The sequence below is a fragment of the Asterias amurensis genome, chromosome 9 (genome assembly GCF_032118995.1).
Source record: "Asterias amurensis chromosome 9, ASM3211899v1".
NCBI lineage: Eukaryota > Metazoa > Echinodermata > Asteroidea > Forcipulatida > Asteriidae > Asterias > Asterias amurensis.
In genome coordinates, this window is record NC_092656.1 from 13,277,440 (window position 1) to 13,298,133 (window position 20,694).

Consider the following 20,694-nt stretch of genomic DNA (forward strand, 5'->3'; position numbering starts at 1 on the left):
CCATGTATTTCGTAATTTTACTGTCCTGTTCTGGAGTTTTAATCAATCTGCAAATGTAATCATTTTTAATTATGGAGAGTGACAATACACTTTTAAAATAACTAGTTATCAAGTGTGTCTATACAAATAGATATATACTTTCATGCAAGTAAAATTTGAAATAAAAACCTAGTTTTTCAGATGTATATTAATATTTTAGACAACTCTTAATACCATATTATACACTTTCGGCACATAAAAAAGTTCACAGATTTACAAATAAATTACAGGGTTTACAGAAGGTAATGGTGAAAGACCTCTCTTGAAATATGATTCCATGAAATGCTTTACTTTTCGAGAAAACATTAAAACAATTATCAATTCTCGTTGTCGAGAGTTAAGGATTTATTTTAAACACATGTCATGACACGGCGAAACGTGCGGAAACAATGGTGGGTTATTTTCTTTCCCGACTCCGAAGACCGATGGAGCCTAAATTTTCACAGGTTTGTTATTTTATATATAAGTTGTGATACACGAAGTGTGGGCCTTGGACAATACTGTTTACCGAAATTGTCCAATGGCTTTAACCTACAATTTTTTTCGAAGCCTTTATTGTTCAGAATTCCCTGTTTAAATATAAAGTCTATATCAATTTATATTAATATAATACATCATTTGCTTACGAAAGAGTGCACGGACTTACGTCTTCCCCCCCCCCTTGCCCCTTGTACGGGTATTATACAAGCAAGTGTTTTCACGAAAAGGCTTTGAACTTTTTTCTTTTTCTTTTTTTGTCAAGCTTCATCACCGGTTAAAAAGCTTGCTCATGGCTGAACACCTCTAATTTCTCGAAACAATAACATAACAACATGTAACACACCTGTAATTTCTCGAAACAATAACATAACAACATGTAACACTATAGTTCGTCAAAACATTCACTACACCAATGATAAGTTATACCAGTTATACCAGTTATGCGGACATAAAGAAAACCAATATGCCTATCACTGGCACAGGGAAGTAACTTTCATTTTCCCCAACATTAACATAAGTCACCAACTTGCCAAAAGTCTCAGCATCCCGAGTACAACAAGGAAGTTCTTCATGATTAAGTACCAACAGTCACGAAAACCACACAGTGTTAAACTCAGATATAACGGTTCAAAGCTCGACCAAAATTTGCATTTGTGTTTAGAAATATCAACGAGGCGATACGAGCAATATGGAGAACTCCACGCTAAGGCAAGTCAATGATACTATGACGACAACCGCCTACTATTCACTGTACCCCTATAAGGCTCGTGCAGGCTTGGTTATCGTATGGGTCGTAGCCTCTATCCTCGGCCTCGTTGGAAACAGTCTCGTCATGTGGTCCGTCATCCTGTCCAAGAAACTCCGCACCGTGACCAACGCCTTCGTGGTCAACCTCAGCGTGGCTGATTTCTGGACCAGTCTTTCCTACCCGTGGATTTGCATAGCTTTGGTGAGCCATGAAAGCTGGCCCATGGAGTCGGAGTTCCCGTGCATTCTGGCTGCCATTCAGCTCTACACCGGTCTGGGAACCAGCTTTTACACATTGGCTTCAATCGCTTTGAATCGCACAGTCCTCATCACTCAACCACTGCATACCTACCGCTGGTGGTATTCCCCGCGTAAAGTAGCCGTCATGATCGCAATGACTTGGGTTATCCCGTGTATTGTGTTTTTCCTCCCGCCGCTTATGGGCATAGGCTCCATTGGTTACGATCCACAAGACAATACATGTTCAGATAAAGATGGCCACGAACGAGGTCCCGAATACAACCTGGCACAATCTGTGGGTCTATACCCAATCCCAATGCTCATCATCATCTGTTGCTACACGTCACTCTATATCCATCTCAAACAACACTTTAGGAAGCAACAAAAGATGAGATCTATGAAAAGCAGCCAATCCTTCTCTACAGCGGCAAGCATGGACGGTGAAGCATCCACCAGTTTCACAGTTACCGCAGGGGAGTCAGCCTCTTCTCAACGCGTCGCTAAGAAAACCAAGCGGGCCATCAGTCGTCAGCAGCTCGCTATCACCAAGAACTTGTTTCTGGTGTTTTGCATCTTCACGCTGTTGATTTCACCCTATTTCATCTCTCTGGCTATACCTGGTAGCCGCGTGTTTGCTCTACCCGGAGTAACCATCACCGCTTTCAATAGCTGTGTAAACCCCATCATCTACGCAGTCAATCACCCACAGTTCAAAGTGGTAATGCGGCAGATAGTAACGTGTCGTTACACTGAGATACAGGAGCCCTCAGATTTACTGAAACTCTTGCTGTCATTGCGAAAGAAGTAACCAAAAATACTTCGATGAGAGAGTGGTAGAATGCTGCTGCTGAAATCATGTAACAGTGGGCACCATGACAACCACCTTTTGTGGAAGTAGCGGCATTGCAGCATTGTGAGCAGCAGCAGTTTTGCAGCATCTTCATCGATATCAGCAGTGTTGCAGCTTCACGGTGTCATCGTCCGCAGCAACAGGACAAGTGGCATCAGCTTGCTTCACATCATCAGTAGCACCATTATATTATGGGCAGCAGCAGCATCACCTATCTATACTAGCATGAGCAACTATCAGCTTCACAATGAAGCATCATCAAACATTAGACGCAGCATGATCAGCAGTCAGTTTCACACAATCTGCACCAGTTTGAGCAGCAGCTTTGCAGGACATTAAATGCAGCAGCAACATGAGCAACTAACAGTTTCACGCCATCTGCATCAGCTATGAGCAGCAGCAGCTTCATATGGTATCCAGCAGCGGTTGTAGCATAACGAGCAGCAGCAGCATGCCTAAGCAAAGTCTGAACAAGTAGCAACTTCAAACTATCTGCATCAGCTTTGGGCAGCAGCTTCGCAGGACATAAACATGCAGCAGCATGAGCAACTAACAGTTTCACGCCATCCGCATATGAGCAGCAGCAGCTTCATATGGTATCCAGCAGCGGTTGTAGCATAACGAGCAGCAGCAGCATGCCAAAGCAAAGTCTGAACAAGTAGCAACTTCAAACTATCTGCATCAGCTTTGGGCAGCAGCTTCGCAGGACATACACATGCAGCAGCATGAGCAACCAACAGCTAACCCTCTGTAGCAGCTATTTATGAGAAGCAGCATTGTCGCTTTTGCCAGCAGAAGTGTGTCGAGCAACTACAGCAGTTTCACAGCTTCAACAGCAATACCATCATGCGCTAAAGTACAGCTTTATCTCGCATCAGCAGTTTTAGTGACAGTCACAGCACTTCATCATGGACATATTATTATTATTATAATCAACACAAATCGAAACACTGAGTCGTGTTTTATAAGGAAACAATTAAGCAGTTGGAAACCTTTCAGTATATATACTCGAATGTCCCCATTTCGATTCAGGTGCTTAAAGGCGCTGGACACTATTGCTCAAAATAATTGTTAGTTTTTTTTTCGAAAAAGAGGTAAATTATCACTCAAATATTAAAATACTTCATGCATTGAGCCTTCTATTAGACATCTGACAGCCCGTACAAAGGGTGTTATTCTTGTATGAGTACCTTGCAGTTTCACAGATTTGTTATAGTATGCATTTCCTAGGATACACAAAGTGAGAATACTGGTCTTTGACAACTACCAAATGTGTACATCCAGAGCCTTTAACTTATTATAACTTATCATTATATTGGACATAATTATTGCTCGCGTTAGAAAGTATGTGTTTGGCCTTTTTGAATTATCTTATGCTTTTCACTGCTACTGCTCACTGACGATTTTAAAGTATACCCGTCCTGCGGTTTGAACCATTCGATTTTTAAACCATGTAAATTACAATAAAACCATTTTAAAGCCATTATACACTTTCGGTACAGAAAAGGAAATTTTTAATTTTAAACACATGTCATGACACGGCGAAACGTGCGGAAACAAGGGTGGGCTTTCCCCGTTATTTTCTCCCGACTCTGATGACCGATTGAGCCTAAACTTTCAAAGGTTTGTTATTTTATACATAAGTTGTGATACACGAAGTGTGGGACTTGGACAATACTGTTTACCGAAAGTGTGTAATGGCTTTAAAATGTGGTGGCGTTTTTGAAATTGAATTTGGCCGAAATTCCGGAGCAGTTTTGTTCACGCAGAAAGACACAATTTGAAAAATATAGGGGCCTATCTGATAGAACCTTTTCTTAGATTACAATTTTGGGTGATAACAACTGATATTTCTGCCCACTTGACTTGAATGTAAAACACTTCTCATAATTCTGCTAGAAGAAAGTTTCCTGTTGTCATTAATGTTAGGCGCGAATACCAAACGTATATTCTCCCTCAAAAAAAAAAAAAACAATTGCTGAAAACAATTGATTGAAACCAAAACAGCCACGTCCTGAAATAGTTTAATCTAATGTTAAATATATAAAAGACTATTTTGCGAGTTCCTACCGTTACTTTAGCCTTGCTGAAGGCAGTTGAATTATTCACTCCGAAAAAAGACCGCCGCTGTAAAAAAAACCCACCCGTATTCACTGTGCGTAACATCGCACGACACGATGCCCGCGTACACTATCCGGATGCGTCGGCCTGTCGGTCTGACGGCCTCCGCATGCGGTTAGTGGTACGAGTGCGGATGACTTGTGTGCACAGTAGTCGTACGATGTGACAGTGTGCATACAGGTGGGTCATGCGGTGTGATTACACGCACCACGCACAGGGTATACGGTAGGGTTTACAACGGCTTTTTTTCGGAGCGAATAATGCGACTGCCTTGAGCAAGGCTACCGTTTCTTTTGATCTATATTTAAAATGGTAATGACGCATTGTTTTTTAAGTTATGAACACATACACTGAATTATTACTAGACTTGACTCAAGTCCATATCCCGTGAGAGTCCTGTTATTTTCAGTCCCATCGCCTAACGTCAGAAATCTTCCAAAACCGCTCGGGACCACGTTTTGACGGCGGATACATTAGGGACCTCTCGCACGAGAACGGGACTTAAATCAGGTCTACATTATCGCTTCCAGATTGTTCGGCTTTTTAAACGTTATCATTAACTATTCCCAAGTATAACAAAGACCAACAGTATTAACTCATTAAAAGAAGAAAAAATAAATGTGTATTACCAATCAGACGTGCCTCAATCAAATTATTAGGTGCAGGTATCCAAATAAACTGTGTTTAAAGAATTGCGCTAATTTGAACACGGGTGCCCGTTAAAGTGCGCGAGTTCGTTTCATTGTTAAATGTTCCGACTCCATTCTGAATCTCCCCGCGATTCCCGCGGTATTCATGCAAGACTGATGGCCCCGTGCGTGAAAATTTTCGAACTGTTTTGTGCATGCGTTGGCATACGTTCAGGCGATACGCCATGGTGTGACAGGGCCTTAACAATAGCCAACCGGACCAGTGTCCAAGAGGATTTGGATCGAGGGGCCTGGGTCCAATGGGATTGGGTCCCAGGGGGCAGGGTCCAATGGGATGGGGTCCCAGGGGGCTGGGTCCAATGGGAATGGGTCCCAGGGGGCTGGGTCCAATGGGATGGGGTCCCAGGGGGCTGGGTCCAATGGGATGGGGTCCCAGGGGGCAGGATCCAATGGGATGGGGTCCCAGGGGGCAGGGTCCAATGGGATTGGGTCTCGGGGGGGGGGGACTGGGTCCAATGGGATTGGGTCCCAGGGGGCTGGGTCCAATAGGATTAGGTCCCAGGGGGCTGGGTCCAATGGGATTGGGTCCCAGGGGGCTGGGTCCAATGGGATGGGGTCCCAGGGGGCAGGATCCAATGGGATGGGGTCCCAGGGGGCAGGGTCCAATGGGATGGGGTCCCAGGGGGTTGACTCCAATGGGATTGGGTCCCAGGGGGTTGGGTCCAATGGGATTGGGTCCCAGGGGGCTGGGTCCAATGGGATGGGGTCCCAGGGGGCAGGATCCAATGGGATGGGGTCCCAGGGGGCAGGGTCCAATGGGATGGGGTCCCAGGGGGCAGGGTCCAATGGGATGGGGTCCCAGGGGGTTGGGTCCAATGGGATGGGGTCCCAGGGGGCAGGGTCCAATGGGATGGGGTCCCAGGGGGCTGGGTCCAATGGGATGGGGTCCCAGGGGGCAGGATCCAATGGGATGGGGTCCCAGGGGGCAGGGTCCAATGGGATGGGGTCCCAGGGGGTTGAGTCCAATGGGATTGGGTCCCAGGGGGCAGGGTCCAATGGGATGGGGTCCCAGGGGGCTGGGTCCAATGGGATTGGGTCCCAGGGGGCAGGGTCCAATGGGAATGGGTCTCAGGGGGCAGGGTCCAATGGGAATGGGTCTCAGGGGGCTGGGTCCAATGGGATAGGGTCCCAGGGGGCTGGGTCCAATGGGATTGGGTCCCAGGGGGCAGGGTCCAATGGGATGGGGTCCCAGGGGGCTGGGTCCAATGGGATTGGGTCCCAGGGGGCAGGGTCCAATGGGAATGGGTCTCAGGGGGCAGGGTCCAATGGGAATGGGTCTCAGGGGGCTGGGTCCAATGGGATAGGGTCCCAGGGGGCTGGGTCCAATGGGATTGGGTCCCAGGGGGTTGGGTCCAATGGGATTGGGTCCCAGGGGGCAGGATCCAATGGGATTGGGTCCCAGGGGCTGGGTCCAATGGGATGGGGTCCCAGGGGGCTAGGTCTAATGGGATTGGGTCCCAGGGGGTTGGGTCCAATGGGATGGGGTCCCAGGGGGCTGGGTCCAATGGGATGGGGTCCCAGGGGGCTGGGTCCAATGGGATTGGGTCCCAGGGGGCTGGGCCCAATGGGATTGGGTCTCGGGGGGGGGGGGGCTGGGTCCAATTGGATGGTGTCCCGTGGATCTGGGGCCAATGGGATGGGGTCCCAGGGGGCTGGTCCAATGGGATTGGGTTCCATGGGGCTGGGTCCAAAGGGAATGGGTCCCAGGGGGCTGGGTCCAATGGGATTGGGTCCCAGGGGGTTGGGTCCAATTGGATTGGGTCCCAGGGGGCAGGGTCCAATGGGATTGGGTCCCAGGGGGCTGGGTCCAATGGGATTAGGTTCCAGGGGGCTGGGTCCAATAGGATAGGGTTCCAGGGGGCAGGGTCCAATGGGATTGGGTCTCAGGGGGCTGGGTCCAATGGGATTGGGTCCATGGGGGCTGGGTCCAAATGGATTGGGTCCCAGGGGGCTAGGTCTTATGGGATTGGGTCCCAGGGGGCTGGGTCCAATGGGATTGGGTCCCAGGGGGCAGGATCCAATGGGATGGGGTCCCAGGGGGCTGGGTCCAATGGTATTGGGTCCCAGGGGGCAGGGTCCAATGGGATTGGGTCCCAGGGGGCTGGGTCCAATGGGATTAGGTCCCAGGGGGCTGGGTCCAATAGGATAGGGTTCCAGGGGAAAGGGTCCAATGGGATGGGGTTCCAGGGGGCAGGGTCCAATGGGATTGGGTTCCAGGGGGCAGGGTCCAATGGGATTGGGTTTCAGGGGGCTGGGTCCAATGGGGTAGGGTCCCAGGGGGCTGGGTTCATTGGGAATGGGTCTCAGGGGGCAGGGTCCAATGGGAATGGGTCTCAGGGGGCTGGGTCCAATGGGGTAGGGTCCCAGGGGGCTGGCTCCAATGGGAATGGGTCCTACAGGATGGGTCCAATGGAATTGGTTCCCAGCACACAGCAAAAAGTACCAAAAGGTTCGTCGTGATTCAGAGTGTCTCTCCAATTAGCCCCCCCCCCCCCCCCTTGGAAAACGGAAAACATTGGTATAAAGTGGCAAGCAAAGAATAATGCCAACGCACGTGATCGCGGTGACGAAGGCTCACATACAGAGGCTCGGGTTAGATATGGGACGGGAGAGGGAAGGGGCTCAAGGTGGGACAGGGGACGGGGAATGGCAAACATAATTAGCGGGGCCGGGGATATAATAGGCCTACGGGAAAGGAAGGGGAAAAAACGTATAAACGATATGGGATAGGAAAGTAATAAACTGAACGTGGAAATAATTATAAGCGAAACGGGAAACAAACGGGTCTGTGAAGGACCCCCTAGCGGGACACGCGCGGCGAAACTGGAAAGAATGGATGGGGAGATCGACAAACAATGATAAAAGGGAGACAAAAAACGGGCAAGTGTATACGATCTCACTAAAGCACGGTGATTTGTGTAGTGACCCTGCCTTCCATCCCCCACCCCTCCCCCGCTAGTGTAATATTAATCGAACAATAACCAACGCGGAAGTTATAATGTAAAATTTGTTGGCAAAACAATGTGGAAACATAAACTTAGGCGGTACAGCCTTGACAGGTTCATTTCCTGAGTTAACCACACAAAGATGTAATGATTGGTTCCTGATTAAAAAAAAAGGTCGTGGCAGCCTTTCCACTTCGATCCCAACGCTGGGTACAAACAACTTGTATACGAAATGATTTCGAAATGATTATTATTACCGATTGCTTTCATTTTTGGCTTGAATTTCATGAGGGAAACAATACCGTTATGACTGTTTTCTTTTATAAATCGTATCTGTGTTATATTAAAAAAAAACAGAGCAGAGCTGAAATCGAAAGAATAATAAAGACCCTATAATTGAGTCGTTCGAAATAAAAATATGTTTACCCTTGAAATTCGTCAATCTTCACATTTATTATTTCAACAAATATTTAAATAGTTACTATTTTTGTACGACACAAACACAAATGTAGATTTGACATTAAACTTTACACGGTACTTTTTGAGTAATGAGTAAAACAATTTCACGAAAAAAAATCATCTCAGCGAGAAGGTGACATTATTGCTTAGCATGTACAACAGATGTACGCGACTCTCTTGAAAAACTTTGCGCTTATTTTCTCAAAAAAAAAACCGTGACAACTAATAAGGCTGAAACCTCTACAGGTAAACTATGTTCACATTCATCTTCATACAAAGTGAGTAGGAAAGAAAAAAAAACCTGGATGAACCAAAGGTACTAAAATCCTTTTAAAGGCGTGTGGTCGGGGGGGGAGGGGCATAGAAATGGGCAACTGCCCTAAAATCGGGCTTAACAGAAAGGGAAGTTCTGGCAAAACTTTGGGAAATTCGGGCACAGCATGCAGTTAAAAGGGAAAGAAAACATTCATTTTCACATAGTTTTATAAACTTGTGCTTATCTGTTCTAAGTTTTGGGAACCAAAGAGAATGCGTCCATGATTGCAAAGACCCATCTGTTAACCTTAATCTATAAATCGTATTCCCTGTACAATTTCCCAAGCATGGACTTACCGAGATAACTTCCATGTATATCTTTAAATTCACCTGGAAATAGATTTTTTTTCTTTCAAACATAAGAGTATATGCTTACGAACAATAAAACAATTTTTTTTAGTAATTGTTTGTCACGATTTATATGTTTAAAACATATATAAAGTTGTTTGGGGGCTGACTCCGCCTACCCCTTTTGTGACGTCAATCGAGGCAGACTTTGCCTGCAATGCGTATAGTAAACACACGTGCAAAGTACATGTACGTCCAAGTCGTGAGTTGGTATACGTTTTTCTGCATTCAGCAGCAATACACCTGGTCGGCATTGCCGGGAATTTCTTTTTTTAAACGTACAAACTCACGACTTGGTCCGTATATGTACTTTGCAATTGTGTTTACTCTACGCATTATAGGCAAAGTCTGCCTCGATTGACGTCACGAACAGCGCCCTCTCGGGTCGGGGTCTACTCTTAAATTTGTAAACAACATAAGAACTGATTTTTTAAAACCTTAGTTAACTGTTTATTCACATTCCACTAATCAAAACACATATATTAGTGACAAAAGCTTTATTTTGAAAAATACCACTTCCAGGTGACTTTAATCAATAGTTAACTTCCTTATAGCTTTCCGTCCGTTACAAAAAATTTACACAACATAATTACTCGTGAACAGATAAAGAGATGAACTCTTAGCGACCTATCATACGTCCGCTTCTCATCATCAATGATGTGTGGTCTCACTTTCGATACATCGGCAGACAAAGGACAAAACAAAAGGGGGGGGGCAGGGCTCAATAATTGGGGAATTTTAAAGACCGAAGTGCTCAGCAAGAAATATTGCAAAGTTTATGGGAAACTGTTGTTATTAAGTGCACGTACAACAAAGGAAAGGAAAAAAATAATACTCTACAGGGATGCATTTTTGAGAGTGTGTGTACTTTTATGGCCCATTATACTTAAAGGCCCTGGACACAATTGGTAATATTTCTAAAAACTAACTATAAGCATAAAACCTTACTTGGTAACATGCTGTTGATAGTATAAAACGTTAGGAGAAACAGCTCCCTTTAAAATAACGTAGTTTTTGAGAACGAAATAGTTTCTTACTAAACATTTTAAATTTGATTTCGAGAAGACTTCAGAATTTGTTTTTTAGGTCTCGAAATCAAGAATCTGAAAGCACACAACTACGTATGGCAAGGGTGTTTTTTCTTTCAATTGGTGCGTTCGCTTAGCTTCCCTGGGTCGTCCCCGGTGTATGGCGGTTTTTTTTCCCAGGACGAACGTGTGCAGATAATTACCCACGTTCGTCCTGAAAAAAAAAACCGCCACACACCGGGGACGACCCAGGGAAGCTAAACGAACGCACCCATTAATGTCTTCCAACTTCGATGACCGATTGAGCTCAAATTCACAGGTTTGTTATTTGTTGAATGCACATGTTGAGATCAACGAACTGTGAAGACTATTCTTTGATAACTACCAAATTGTGTCCAGTGTCTTTAAGGACCAACTGAGCTCAAACTTTTCACAGGTTGTTATTTTATGCATATTATGCTGAGATACACCAAGTTAGAAGACTGGTCTTTGGTAATTATTACCAATATTTTCCAATGTCCAATCCGACTGTGTACGCGTAAGAACGCCCGGGGTCACGGGGAACTGTGTCAAAGGAGCTAAGGTCCAGAGAAACGAGAACATTTCCTTGTCAGCACGATCCATGCAGACGCTTCAAGTCCATATACAGAATAAAGTAGGTTTCATTTGCAACAATAAACTCTATCTCGTGATAAAGGTGAACAGGAAACTTGTATGCAGACGTGCACAGATACTGGTCCCACTCTTGGGAGGGGACAGGGGCCCAGGTGAATTATTACAGAGGAATGGGTCACACCAAGGCCCAATTTCATAAAGCTGCTTAGCAGATTAATGTTGCCAGCTAACACCAATTTACATACAAAATGTAACTAGTATGCTGCTTAGTTGTGCTTAGCAGAATGAAGAGCTGCTTATGCACAACAAGTATACCCCTAGAATCACTACAAAATTATGCTTACCCAGAAATACCATGTCACGTATATGATTTGTGACTGGTATCCTGCTCATTTCTGACAAGTAGGGAATGTTTAAAGCAAATTGTCTGCTTTAAGCAGGTCTGTGAAATTGGGCCCAGGTTGTAGAAACACTATTTGTTTCTGGTCAGGATCGTTTCCCTGGTTTGTCACATTGAATTGTGTCAAATCGAGTACATGTTCAATGCCACAGGGAAAACAGATCACTTAAAACCGGAAAATGTGTACCACCGTCAGGCCCTTTACAAGGAGTGCATTTCAGTTTACTTTAAAGGCAGTGGACACTATTGGTAATTACTCAAAATAATTATCATCATAAAACCTTTCTTGAGTACGAGTAATGGGGGGAGGTAGATAGTATAAAACACTGTGAGAATCGGCTCCCTCTGAAGTGACGTAGGTTTCGCGAAAGAAGTAATTTTCCACGAATTTGATTTCGAGACCTCAAGTTTAGAACTTGAGGTCTCGAAATCAAGCATCAGAAAGCACACAACTTCGTGTGACAAGGGTGTTTTTTCTTTCATCATTATCTCGCAACTTCTAGGACCGATTGAGCTCAAATTTTCCCAGGTTTGTTATTTAATGCATATGTTGAGATACACCAAGTGAGAAGACTGGTCTTTGACATTTACCAATAGTGTCCACTGTATTTAATTTAATATCAATGAAACAAAAGGGGAAGTTTGGTGCAATTTTCATGCAATGCTATGCGGGAAGTAGACCTGGGCGGCTCTTGGTAAGGTTTCCTTTAATAAGTTATCCACGAAAATGTTCCTCATTTTAAAGGTAGTGGACACTTTTGGTAATAACTCAAAATAATTATAAGCATAAAACCTTACTTGGTAACGAGTAACGGGGAGAGGTTGATAGTTTAAAATATTGTGAGAAACGGCTCCCTCTGAAGTGACGTAGTTTTCGAGAAAGAACTAATTTTCCGCAAATTTGATTTCGAGACCTCAGATTTAGAGTTTGAGGTCTCATTATTATCTCGCAACCTCGACGACCATTGAGCTCAAATTTTCACAGGTTTGTTATTTTATGCATAAAGTTGAGATACACCAAGTGAGAAGACAGTTTGACAGTTACCAATGGTGTCTAGGGTCTTTAAAGAAAGGTCGGTATAGATGATGAATGAGGTGTGTTTATCCAACGTGTTTAATTCTACGCAACATGTTGAATCTATGATCAGGCCGTATATCTGAATTGGCGACTCTGGTTACGGCTACTGTTGAAAGGAATACGGATGTCCTTCACTTGAACTTGAAAGTGGAGAAACGGTCCTCTCGCAAATTATATCATCGCGAGGCGGCTGATTTCGCGAGACAGTTGTCGAGCCGTTTTGCTATCACCGCGACAGAAATTGCCCAGCACACGTCGTGAATATCTAGCTGTAGCCGTAGCCACATCTAGCCGCCAAAACATTGCTTTCAAGCAAATTTGAAAGCCGAAGGAGAAGATCCAGAAATCGTGGGAAAATCCAGAAAAATCACATGCCTGAAAGTACCGAAGAGAGTAGTCGTGTAGTCACCGGGGAAAGACCACGAATCGACAGGTTAGCCGCGGTATTAATTTAGAGAGGACACGTAATCTTTAATGACCCTGGAGAAAAGAACAGTTTCCCTACCCAGGACGGACATACAATGTTACACAAAACAGGAAGAATTCTTAATAAAGCTTATCACATGGGGAGAAAGAGGAATTCGGAAACTGATATCATTAAACTTGTGGTCAGAATCTACCGAGATAATGTATCTTTGTGTGAAAATCAATGTCCCATAAACAAGTGAAGCTGCTGTACTTCTCATCTTCACTGAACTGGTTATCCCTCCCGTCAAGCTTTCATTGCCATGAAAGGGCGCCCCTTATTGGCAATATATTGAAATGCCCCAGGGAAATTTTTGAGTACATTTCAATGATGTACTCTGTATTCGTTTTTGTGAAATATTTTTAAGCGAAAGTGTATGGCAAGTTTTCAGTCACAAGGATTTAGTACAGGCCACTTGGGGGTGGTAAGGGGTAACAAGGGGAACTTCGGACGAGGAAATCGATCAAGAAAATCGATCATTGACTGGTTCGGTTGAGACAGGTTTAGTGAGGTATTCAGGGAGAATGTTGATGAGTACCATAGACTACCTAATTAGCAGCTCTTGGGACAGCTACAGCATAATGTTGTGAATGAGCAGAGAAATGTGTGGTGCGGCCAAAAGGTGCGGCCAGGTGGAACAACCAGCATGAGTCCATTAGAGCACCTGCCCATTACACTACCTGTACAAGACTTTCGGCTCAAGAAAGCCTGGCCTCAAAGAGGCGAAGCAGCAACGAAGAGATGAGGCCAAGTCCCGCCGTATTAAATTTGCAATGAGCAGATGAAGACAGCATATCATGCCTGATATGGAGACAGAGGATACTTCCATCCCTCAATGGGTCAATGTTCCCACCCTTTAACACTATTTTCCTTTCTAACACATCTCTTGCTTGTTCTGTATTCTGGTTGGCTGAAACACGGTCACGTTGGATGAACTATTATACATGGTGCTATGTAAAAAGAGTGGGTCTCATACTTCAAACGTTGTCATATTTCAAAAGCACCAGTTAAGAAAAAGCAAAAGCTTTTTTTCTTGCAAGCAAACGCCACCTTTGTTATTAGCAATTGTCTATCTAATATATACACAACCCTTTGCTTGTGTTTTGCCGACAGTGTTACAAGATCCCCACAGGGTAGCTTGACCTCTTGCTTGTTTGTGATTTTACAATTTACAGAGAAAATTTCAGAAAAGATTTCATCGGCCTAAGTTGTACAAACCAAGAATCGATTGAGAAGAAAAATAATATCCAATCCACCCTATCGTTAATTAATTCGTTTCTAAAAGTGAAATGTTCGATCTCTTTTTCTTATCAATACACATACCTGTTGCCACATTCAGCCTATGCAGCCATAAAGTTTTCTTTTTTTTTTTGCTCTACACAGCTGTGACGGAAACGGTTTTGCAAAACAACTTCATGCATGTATTTATGCTAAAATAATCATCACACGTTTGAGACTTGTTTTTATCGTTAAATTATGAAGTGATAAGTTAGGAAGAGTTTGGTGAAATCGACGGTTGGATTCCACAAACCGGTTGTGTGGTTGCGTGTGTAAGTCATTGTACTTTTTGCGTCTGACTGTGACGTCAGAACCTCAATCAGCGCCCTCATTGAGGTTATGTAAAAGCCCTCTCATTGGTTGATAGTTATTCGTGACGCGTAACAGACGCACCTCTCTACTCTCAGCGCGACGGCAGCGTTAAGCGCAGGTTCTGTCAAATAAGAACAAGTTGTTTGTGACGTCACATTGGCGGGAATGTTGAATTATGTTTCCCTGGGTGCACGCGGTCTTGATGTTTACGACCATCTTAAAACAGAGAAATACAAACACACCACTCACAGGTTTACGTGAAAACACTAGTCCTTTTTGGAGCTTTTCCAGCAATTTGAACTGAGACAAACGATTTGCGAATCAGTCATTATCAAAATCAAGAGACGATTTAGAAGAAGAACCAGAAGTCTTTGGAATATTTTCCAAGTGAGTATTATTTTTATCCGATGTCTCTTTATTATGCTTGTTTGTTCGGATACTATGCTTAAAAGGCTACTGTACATTGTGTAATACCTAAACATTATCCTACAATGATGATAACAAAGTACAGTTAAAAAGTCCCAAACCCGAGGCCCAAACAAATAAAAACAATACAAAACAAATAAAAAACAAAATAGTTAAAACATTCTGTCAGATTCAAGGAATAGCATATCTTCTATTTTGTTTCTAGATCTTAGTTGTTGTAATTTCCACATTTTCATTTATGCCGTATAATAAACTAAAGGTATGTTTTTTGTATTGTACTTATGCAGTATTCATCAATATGAATGTTATACATAGCAACTTGGACTTTCCAAGGAAGATGGAAAGTTGTGCGGACTGCGGTGGCCAGGTTAGTTTAGATGAGATCAAACAGCTTGATACAAAATTTGATGACATTACATAAAAATACTTATTAAACACTTTGTTGATCATAGAGCTCTATGGTTGAGATACACCAAGTGAAAAGACTGGTCTTTGACAATGAGCCAAGGTGTTTTGTGTCTATCGGTGTCAAGCATTTCATCAAGTGTTTGTTGTTGTTTCTCTTAAAGGCAGTGGACACTAATGGTAATTACTCAAAATAATTATTTGCATAAAACCTTTCTTGGTGAAGAGTAATGGGGAGAGGTTGATGGTATAAATCATTGTTAGAAATGGCTCCCTCTGAGGTGCCATAGTTTTTAAGAAAGAAGTAATTTTCTACGAATTTGATTTCGAGACCTCAGATTTAGAACTTGAGGTCTCGAAATCAACCATCTAAGTGGACACAACTTCGTGTGACCATGGTGTTTTTTCTTTCATTATTATCTCGCAAGTTCAAAAACCGATTGAGCTCAGATTTTCACAGGTTTGTTATTTTATGCATATGTTGAGATACACCAACTGTGAAGGCTTGTCTTTGACAATTAGCAAAAGTGTCCACTGCCTTCAGGCTTAAACTGACAGCCTCATACTCTCTTTAATGGGATTTACAAAGATGACTTATTTTGCCTACGAGTCATCATCTGTGCTTCCTGTAATATTTTTGAGATATTTTAAAGCTTGAGAAGAGTAGTATGGAATGAATGTTGACTTGAATTGAAAGGTACTGGACACAATTGGTGTTCAAGCATATGAAAGCACACAACTTTATGCTACAAGGGAGATTTGTCTTCGCAACTTCAACGACCAATTGAGACCGAATGTTCACAAGTTTGATACAATTGTATGCATATATGTAGAGATACACCAAGTGAGAAGACTGGTCTTTGACATAGTGTCCAGGGTGACCTATTTGCCCTTCATCATCTGCGCTTAGTATTTCGCTTATCTGTAATATTTTGTATACATCTTGAGCAGATCAGAGTGTATGCAAAAAATGTTGACTTGAATTAAATTGAAATTAATATTTTTATTTAGACGCGGGAGGATTTTGAAACAGGGACAAACATTGATTTTATTTATAACTTTCTGAACAAAAACAGGTTTGGAATTTGAGAAGAGAGTTGAGTTTCTTCGGTGTAGAAACGTGTGTTGACTGTGGCGAGATTGCAGGGATATGTCAGGTAAGCTAATCTATTGTAGTATTCCAAGGCAAAATGCATTAATAAATAAATTTCAGTCAACTGACACAGTTTAACAGGTTAACTATTTGAGCTATTTGTAAAGCGCTAAAAGAGATAGTTTAGGTGGTTATTAAATCGAATATATTAATACTATTATTCTTATTTTATTAAGGTATAACTGGGTCTCAATCTAACAAAAGTTTTAATCTCTACTCGAAATTCCAAACGAAACAAAGATAATGGTTCCTGTCGCTTTGAGTTAAAAAAAAGGACGCTTAAAACATCTCAGTAAATGGAATGATTGTAGTTTTTAAGTGAATTTTGCACCGAAAGTAAATTTCGCCCAGAAAGTTTGAAAAATATTGTCTTTTTAGTTATTTTATTCCCAACGACTTGTAGTTTATTTTGAATCATCATTCTGACGTCAGAAAAACTGTTTCCGTCTTGTTTTGATCTATAGCACTGGCTTCATCTGTACACGTACCTGGAACCTCATACTCTGATGCCCTTATCCCATGGGATACAGTAAGTGCACTTATTACCACTAGAAAATGAACAAGTAAACAATTATAGACTTTCTTCACATTTAATTACTTAAATATTAAAGGTTGGGAAATTATGGGTGTTTTTTGAAACCATTTCAGTTGAAAAATCCATCATGGAATAATTTGTTTCTTAATTTCTTTTATCAGGAGAGCATCCCTCCGTTTCCACCTTGAGCAAAATGCTTCGTTGGAAATACATTCCGACCAGCTACCTCAGACGTCATGGCTTGAAACACCTCTATCACCATCAGCGGCTTTGAGAAACAAGTTCGGATACAGATGCCAATTTGCTCCCGTGTGGAGTTCAACAAGAGCATCACAACCTTCGATGTACTCAAGACTAGAAGGCAAGGTCACCCCGTCCCAAATGGTAACTCAAATACATCAGTTACAGACAACGCCTTCAGTATCCAACATACAGCTGGAAAGTTGTCAGCAGCAGCGATATCCACACCAACTTCAGCAGTCAAAACAAAAACACAAACAGCAGAAACCTCAATCTCTGCAAAGGAAGCTGCAACAAGTTCCCGCCGTTAAACCGACAACAGCTTCACCAGAAACACCACAAGTAGCAAACAAACCAGATGTATCTAAACCACAAGCAAAATCTGCACCTTCAAAAATAGCCTCCAAAGTGCCGGTATCGACACCACCCCCAGCAGCAATAGAGGTCATATCAACTGGTAAAGAAGCTGCAACAGCAGTACCAACAGCAACTGCTGTGCAAGAAGCAGTTGCACCAGCAGCAGCAATAGAGACAGGATCAACTGGTAAAGCAGCCACAACGGTAGCAACAACAGCAACTGCTGTGCAAGAAGCAGTTGCGCCAGCAGCAGCAATAGAGACAGGATCAACTGGTAAAGCGGCCACAACAGTAGCAACAACAGCAACTGCTGTGCAAGAAGCAGTTGCGCCAGCAGCAGCAATAGAGACAGGATCAACTGGTAAACCATCACAAACAGCAGTACCAACAGCAACTGCTGTGCAAGAAGCAGTTGCACCAGCAGCAGCAATAGAGACAGGATCAACTGGTAAAGCAGCCACAACAGTAGCAACAACAGCAACTGCTGTGCAAGAAGCGGTTGCGCCAGCAGCAGCAATAGAGACAGGATCAACTGGTAAACCATCACAAACAGCAGTACCAATAGCAACTGCTGTGCAAGAAGCAGTTGCACCAGCAGCACCAATAGTGACAGTATCAACTGATATTAAAGCAGCTGAAATAGCAGCAGCAACAGCAACTGCTCTGCTAGAAGCAGTTGCACCAGCAGCAGTAATAGAGACCACATCAACTGGTCAAGCAGCTGCAACAGCAGCACCAGCAGCAACTGCTGTGCCAGAAGCAGTTGCACCAGCAGCAGCAATAGCGACAGTATCAACCGATATTAAAGCAGCTGAAATAGCAGCAGCAACAGCAACTGCTCTGCTAGAAGCAGTTGCACCAGCAACAGTAGTAGAGACCACATCAACTGGTCAAGCGGCTGCAACAGCAGTACCAACGGCAACTGCTGTGCAAGAAGCAGTTGCACAAGCAGCATCAATAGTGACAGGATCAACCGATAAAGCAGCTGAAATAGCAGCACCAGCAGCATCTGATGTGCCAGAAGCAGTTGCATCGGCAGCACCAATAGTGACAGGATCAACCGATATTGCAGCTGAAATAGCCGCACCAACAACAGCTGCTTTTCAAGAAGAAGTTGCAACAGCAGCAGCAACGGCAACTGCTGTGCTGAGGGTAGTAGCATCACCTAGCCAACAACAATCGACAACCAAAGACAAGTCATCCATAGCACAAAGGTCAGCTTTAACATTGGCACCAAAAAGGTCTGCGTTTGCAACAACGTCATTATTTTCAAGACCACCATCTGATGTGACAAAAACTGCAGCCCCAGAGTCGAAATCTGCAATTCCAGTACAACACCCAAGGGTAGAGACACCAAAACCACAATCATCTGCAGCAGCTTTGCCAGCAGGAGCCCAAGCAGCCTCAACCACATCCTCTCAGGGAAGTTCTCCAGGTCAACAGCAATCAGAGCACACCTCACCAAAGCAGCCCAAACAACGGTTCAGTCCTGTGACTCAAGTTTTGGATGATTACCTGCAAGGAATCAATATTCCTTCGATTGAGCAGTCCGATCTTCAGCATCCTCCTCAGGGTCAGGTTGTACTTGGGCAAGGTGCTCATGGAGGTGTCTTGTTGATGCTTTATAACAATGAACACGTAGCTGTCAAATGTGTACCAACTGGGGATAAAGACACTGTGGATAGAGAAGTTCGGATCCTATCTGTTCTCTCTGAACACGATAGTTTCCCAAACGTACATGGAACTATAGAGGCTGGTCAGTTTAGGGCAGTTGCTATGCAGTTCATTGGCGATGAAGCATCAGCTAGGTGTCTCACATTAGGTGAAGCTCTTACTGGGTCTAGAAGTTTGACCTTAGACCCGGCCGATTGGCGATCCATTGCCATGAACGTGGTTGATGGAATCAAACACATGCACTCTGAAGGGCTGCTACACAATGACATCAAGATGGACAATATACTGATGTCATATGACACCCCGACACATCGCTGGCGTGCATATGTGATTGATGTAGGTGTGGCTACAACAACGAATGCCCCAAGAAACTATGTTCTAACAAGTGAGGAAAAGAAAAAGTATCGCCGGTTTCACGGCCATATCGCTCCTGAAATGGTCGATAATGCAGAGCACCAGTCCATCCAAAGTGATATTTTTCAACTTGGCTACGTTCTCCATAGCATCGGCCAGTTTGGAGCAGTTCCATTTCTAGAGCAACTTGGTGATAAATGCAAATCACGAGATCCTTCAGAGCGACCTGAGATGACTCATGTGCGATATTGCATTAAAAATAACATCTTCATTCAGTAAAAATTAACAATTCAAATAAGTATACGGGTTTGTTCATAACACCACTCCGACTATTATTATCTCAAATACTTTTCTAGAAAGAACTAATATTTTGAGTCAACTAAGATAATAGAATAAACAACACTTTAAATAAAATATGAAATGTGCCATGGGGCAGAGAATACCCCATTGTAATACTTTAAATAAAATACATAAAATATGTGCCGTGGGGCAGAGAATACCCCATTGTAACATTTTAAATAAAAGATAAAAAATATGTGCCATGGGGCAGAGAATACCCCATTGTAACATTTTAAATAAAATATAAAAAAGTGTGCCGTGGGGCAGAGAATACCCCATTGTAATACTTTAAATAAAATATAAAAAATATGTGCCGTGGGGCAGAGAATACCCCATCGTAGTACTTTAAATAAAATTTAAAAAAATGTGCCGTGGGGCAGAGAGTACCCCATTGTTGTACTTTGAATAAAATATTTAAAATATGTGCCATGGGGCAGAGAATACCCCATTGTAACATTTTAAATAAAATATAAAAAAGTGTGCCGTGGGGCAGAGAATACCCCATTGTAATACTTTAAATAAAATATGAAAAATATGTGCCGTGGGGCAGAGAATACCCCATCGTAGTACTTTAAATAAAATTTAAAAAAATGTGCTGTGGGGCAGAGAGTACCCCATTGTTGTACTTTGAATAAAATATTTAAAATATGTGCCGTGGGGCAGAGAATACCCCATCGTAGTACTTTAAATAAAATTTTAAAAAATGTGCCGTGGGGCAGAGAGTACCCCATTGTTGTACTTTGAATAAAATATTTAAAATATGTGCCATGGGGCAGAGAA

At 43.2% G+C, this 20,694-nt stretch overlaps 2 protein-coding genes across 3 annotated transcripts; both read left to right on the plus strand.

Moving 5' to 3' along the window:
• Positions 1–1,116: 1,116 nt before the first annotated feature.
• On the plus strand, positions 1,117–4,405 carry LOC139942282 (melanopsin-B-like). The gene has a single exon (XM_071939086.1). The coding sequence runs from the start codon at positions 1,208–1,210 to the stop codon at positions 2,312–2,314; it is 1,107 nt and encodes a 368-aa protein (XP_071795187.1). The 5' UTR covers positions 1,117–1,207; the 3' UTR covers positions 2,315–4,405.
• Positions 4,406–14,683: 10,278 nt separating this feature from the next.
• On the plus strand, positions 14,684–20,434 carry LOC139942031 (uncharacterized). 2 transcript variants are annotated; one of them, XM_071938703.1, is made up of 5 exons: positions 14,684–14,818; positions 15,145–15,224; positions 16,339–16,419; positions 16,880–16,944; positions 17,112–20,434. In XM_071938703.1, exons 2-5 carry the CDS (start codon positions 15,156–15,158, stop codon positions 19,852–19,854), a joined length of 2,958 nt encoding a protein of 985 aa, XP_071794804.1. In that variant the 5' UTR covers positions 14,684–14,818; positions 15,145–15,155; the 3' UTR covers positions 19,855–20,434. The 2 variants fall into 2 exon arrangements, with proteins under 2 accessions (XP_071794804.1, XP_071794803.1); XM_071938702.1 differs by lacking the exon at positions 14,684–14,818 and having other exon boundaries at positions 14,851–15,224.
• The last annotated feature ends 260 nt before the right edge of the window (positions 20,435–20,694 follow it).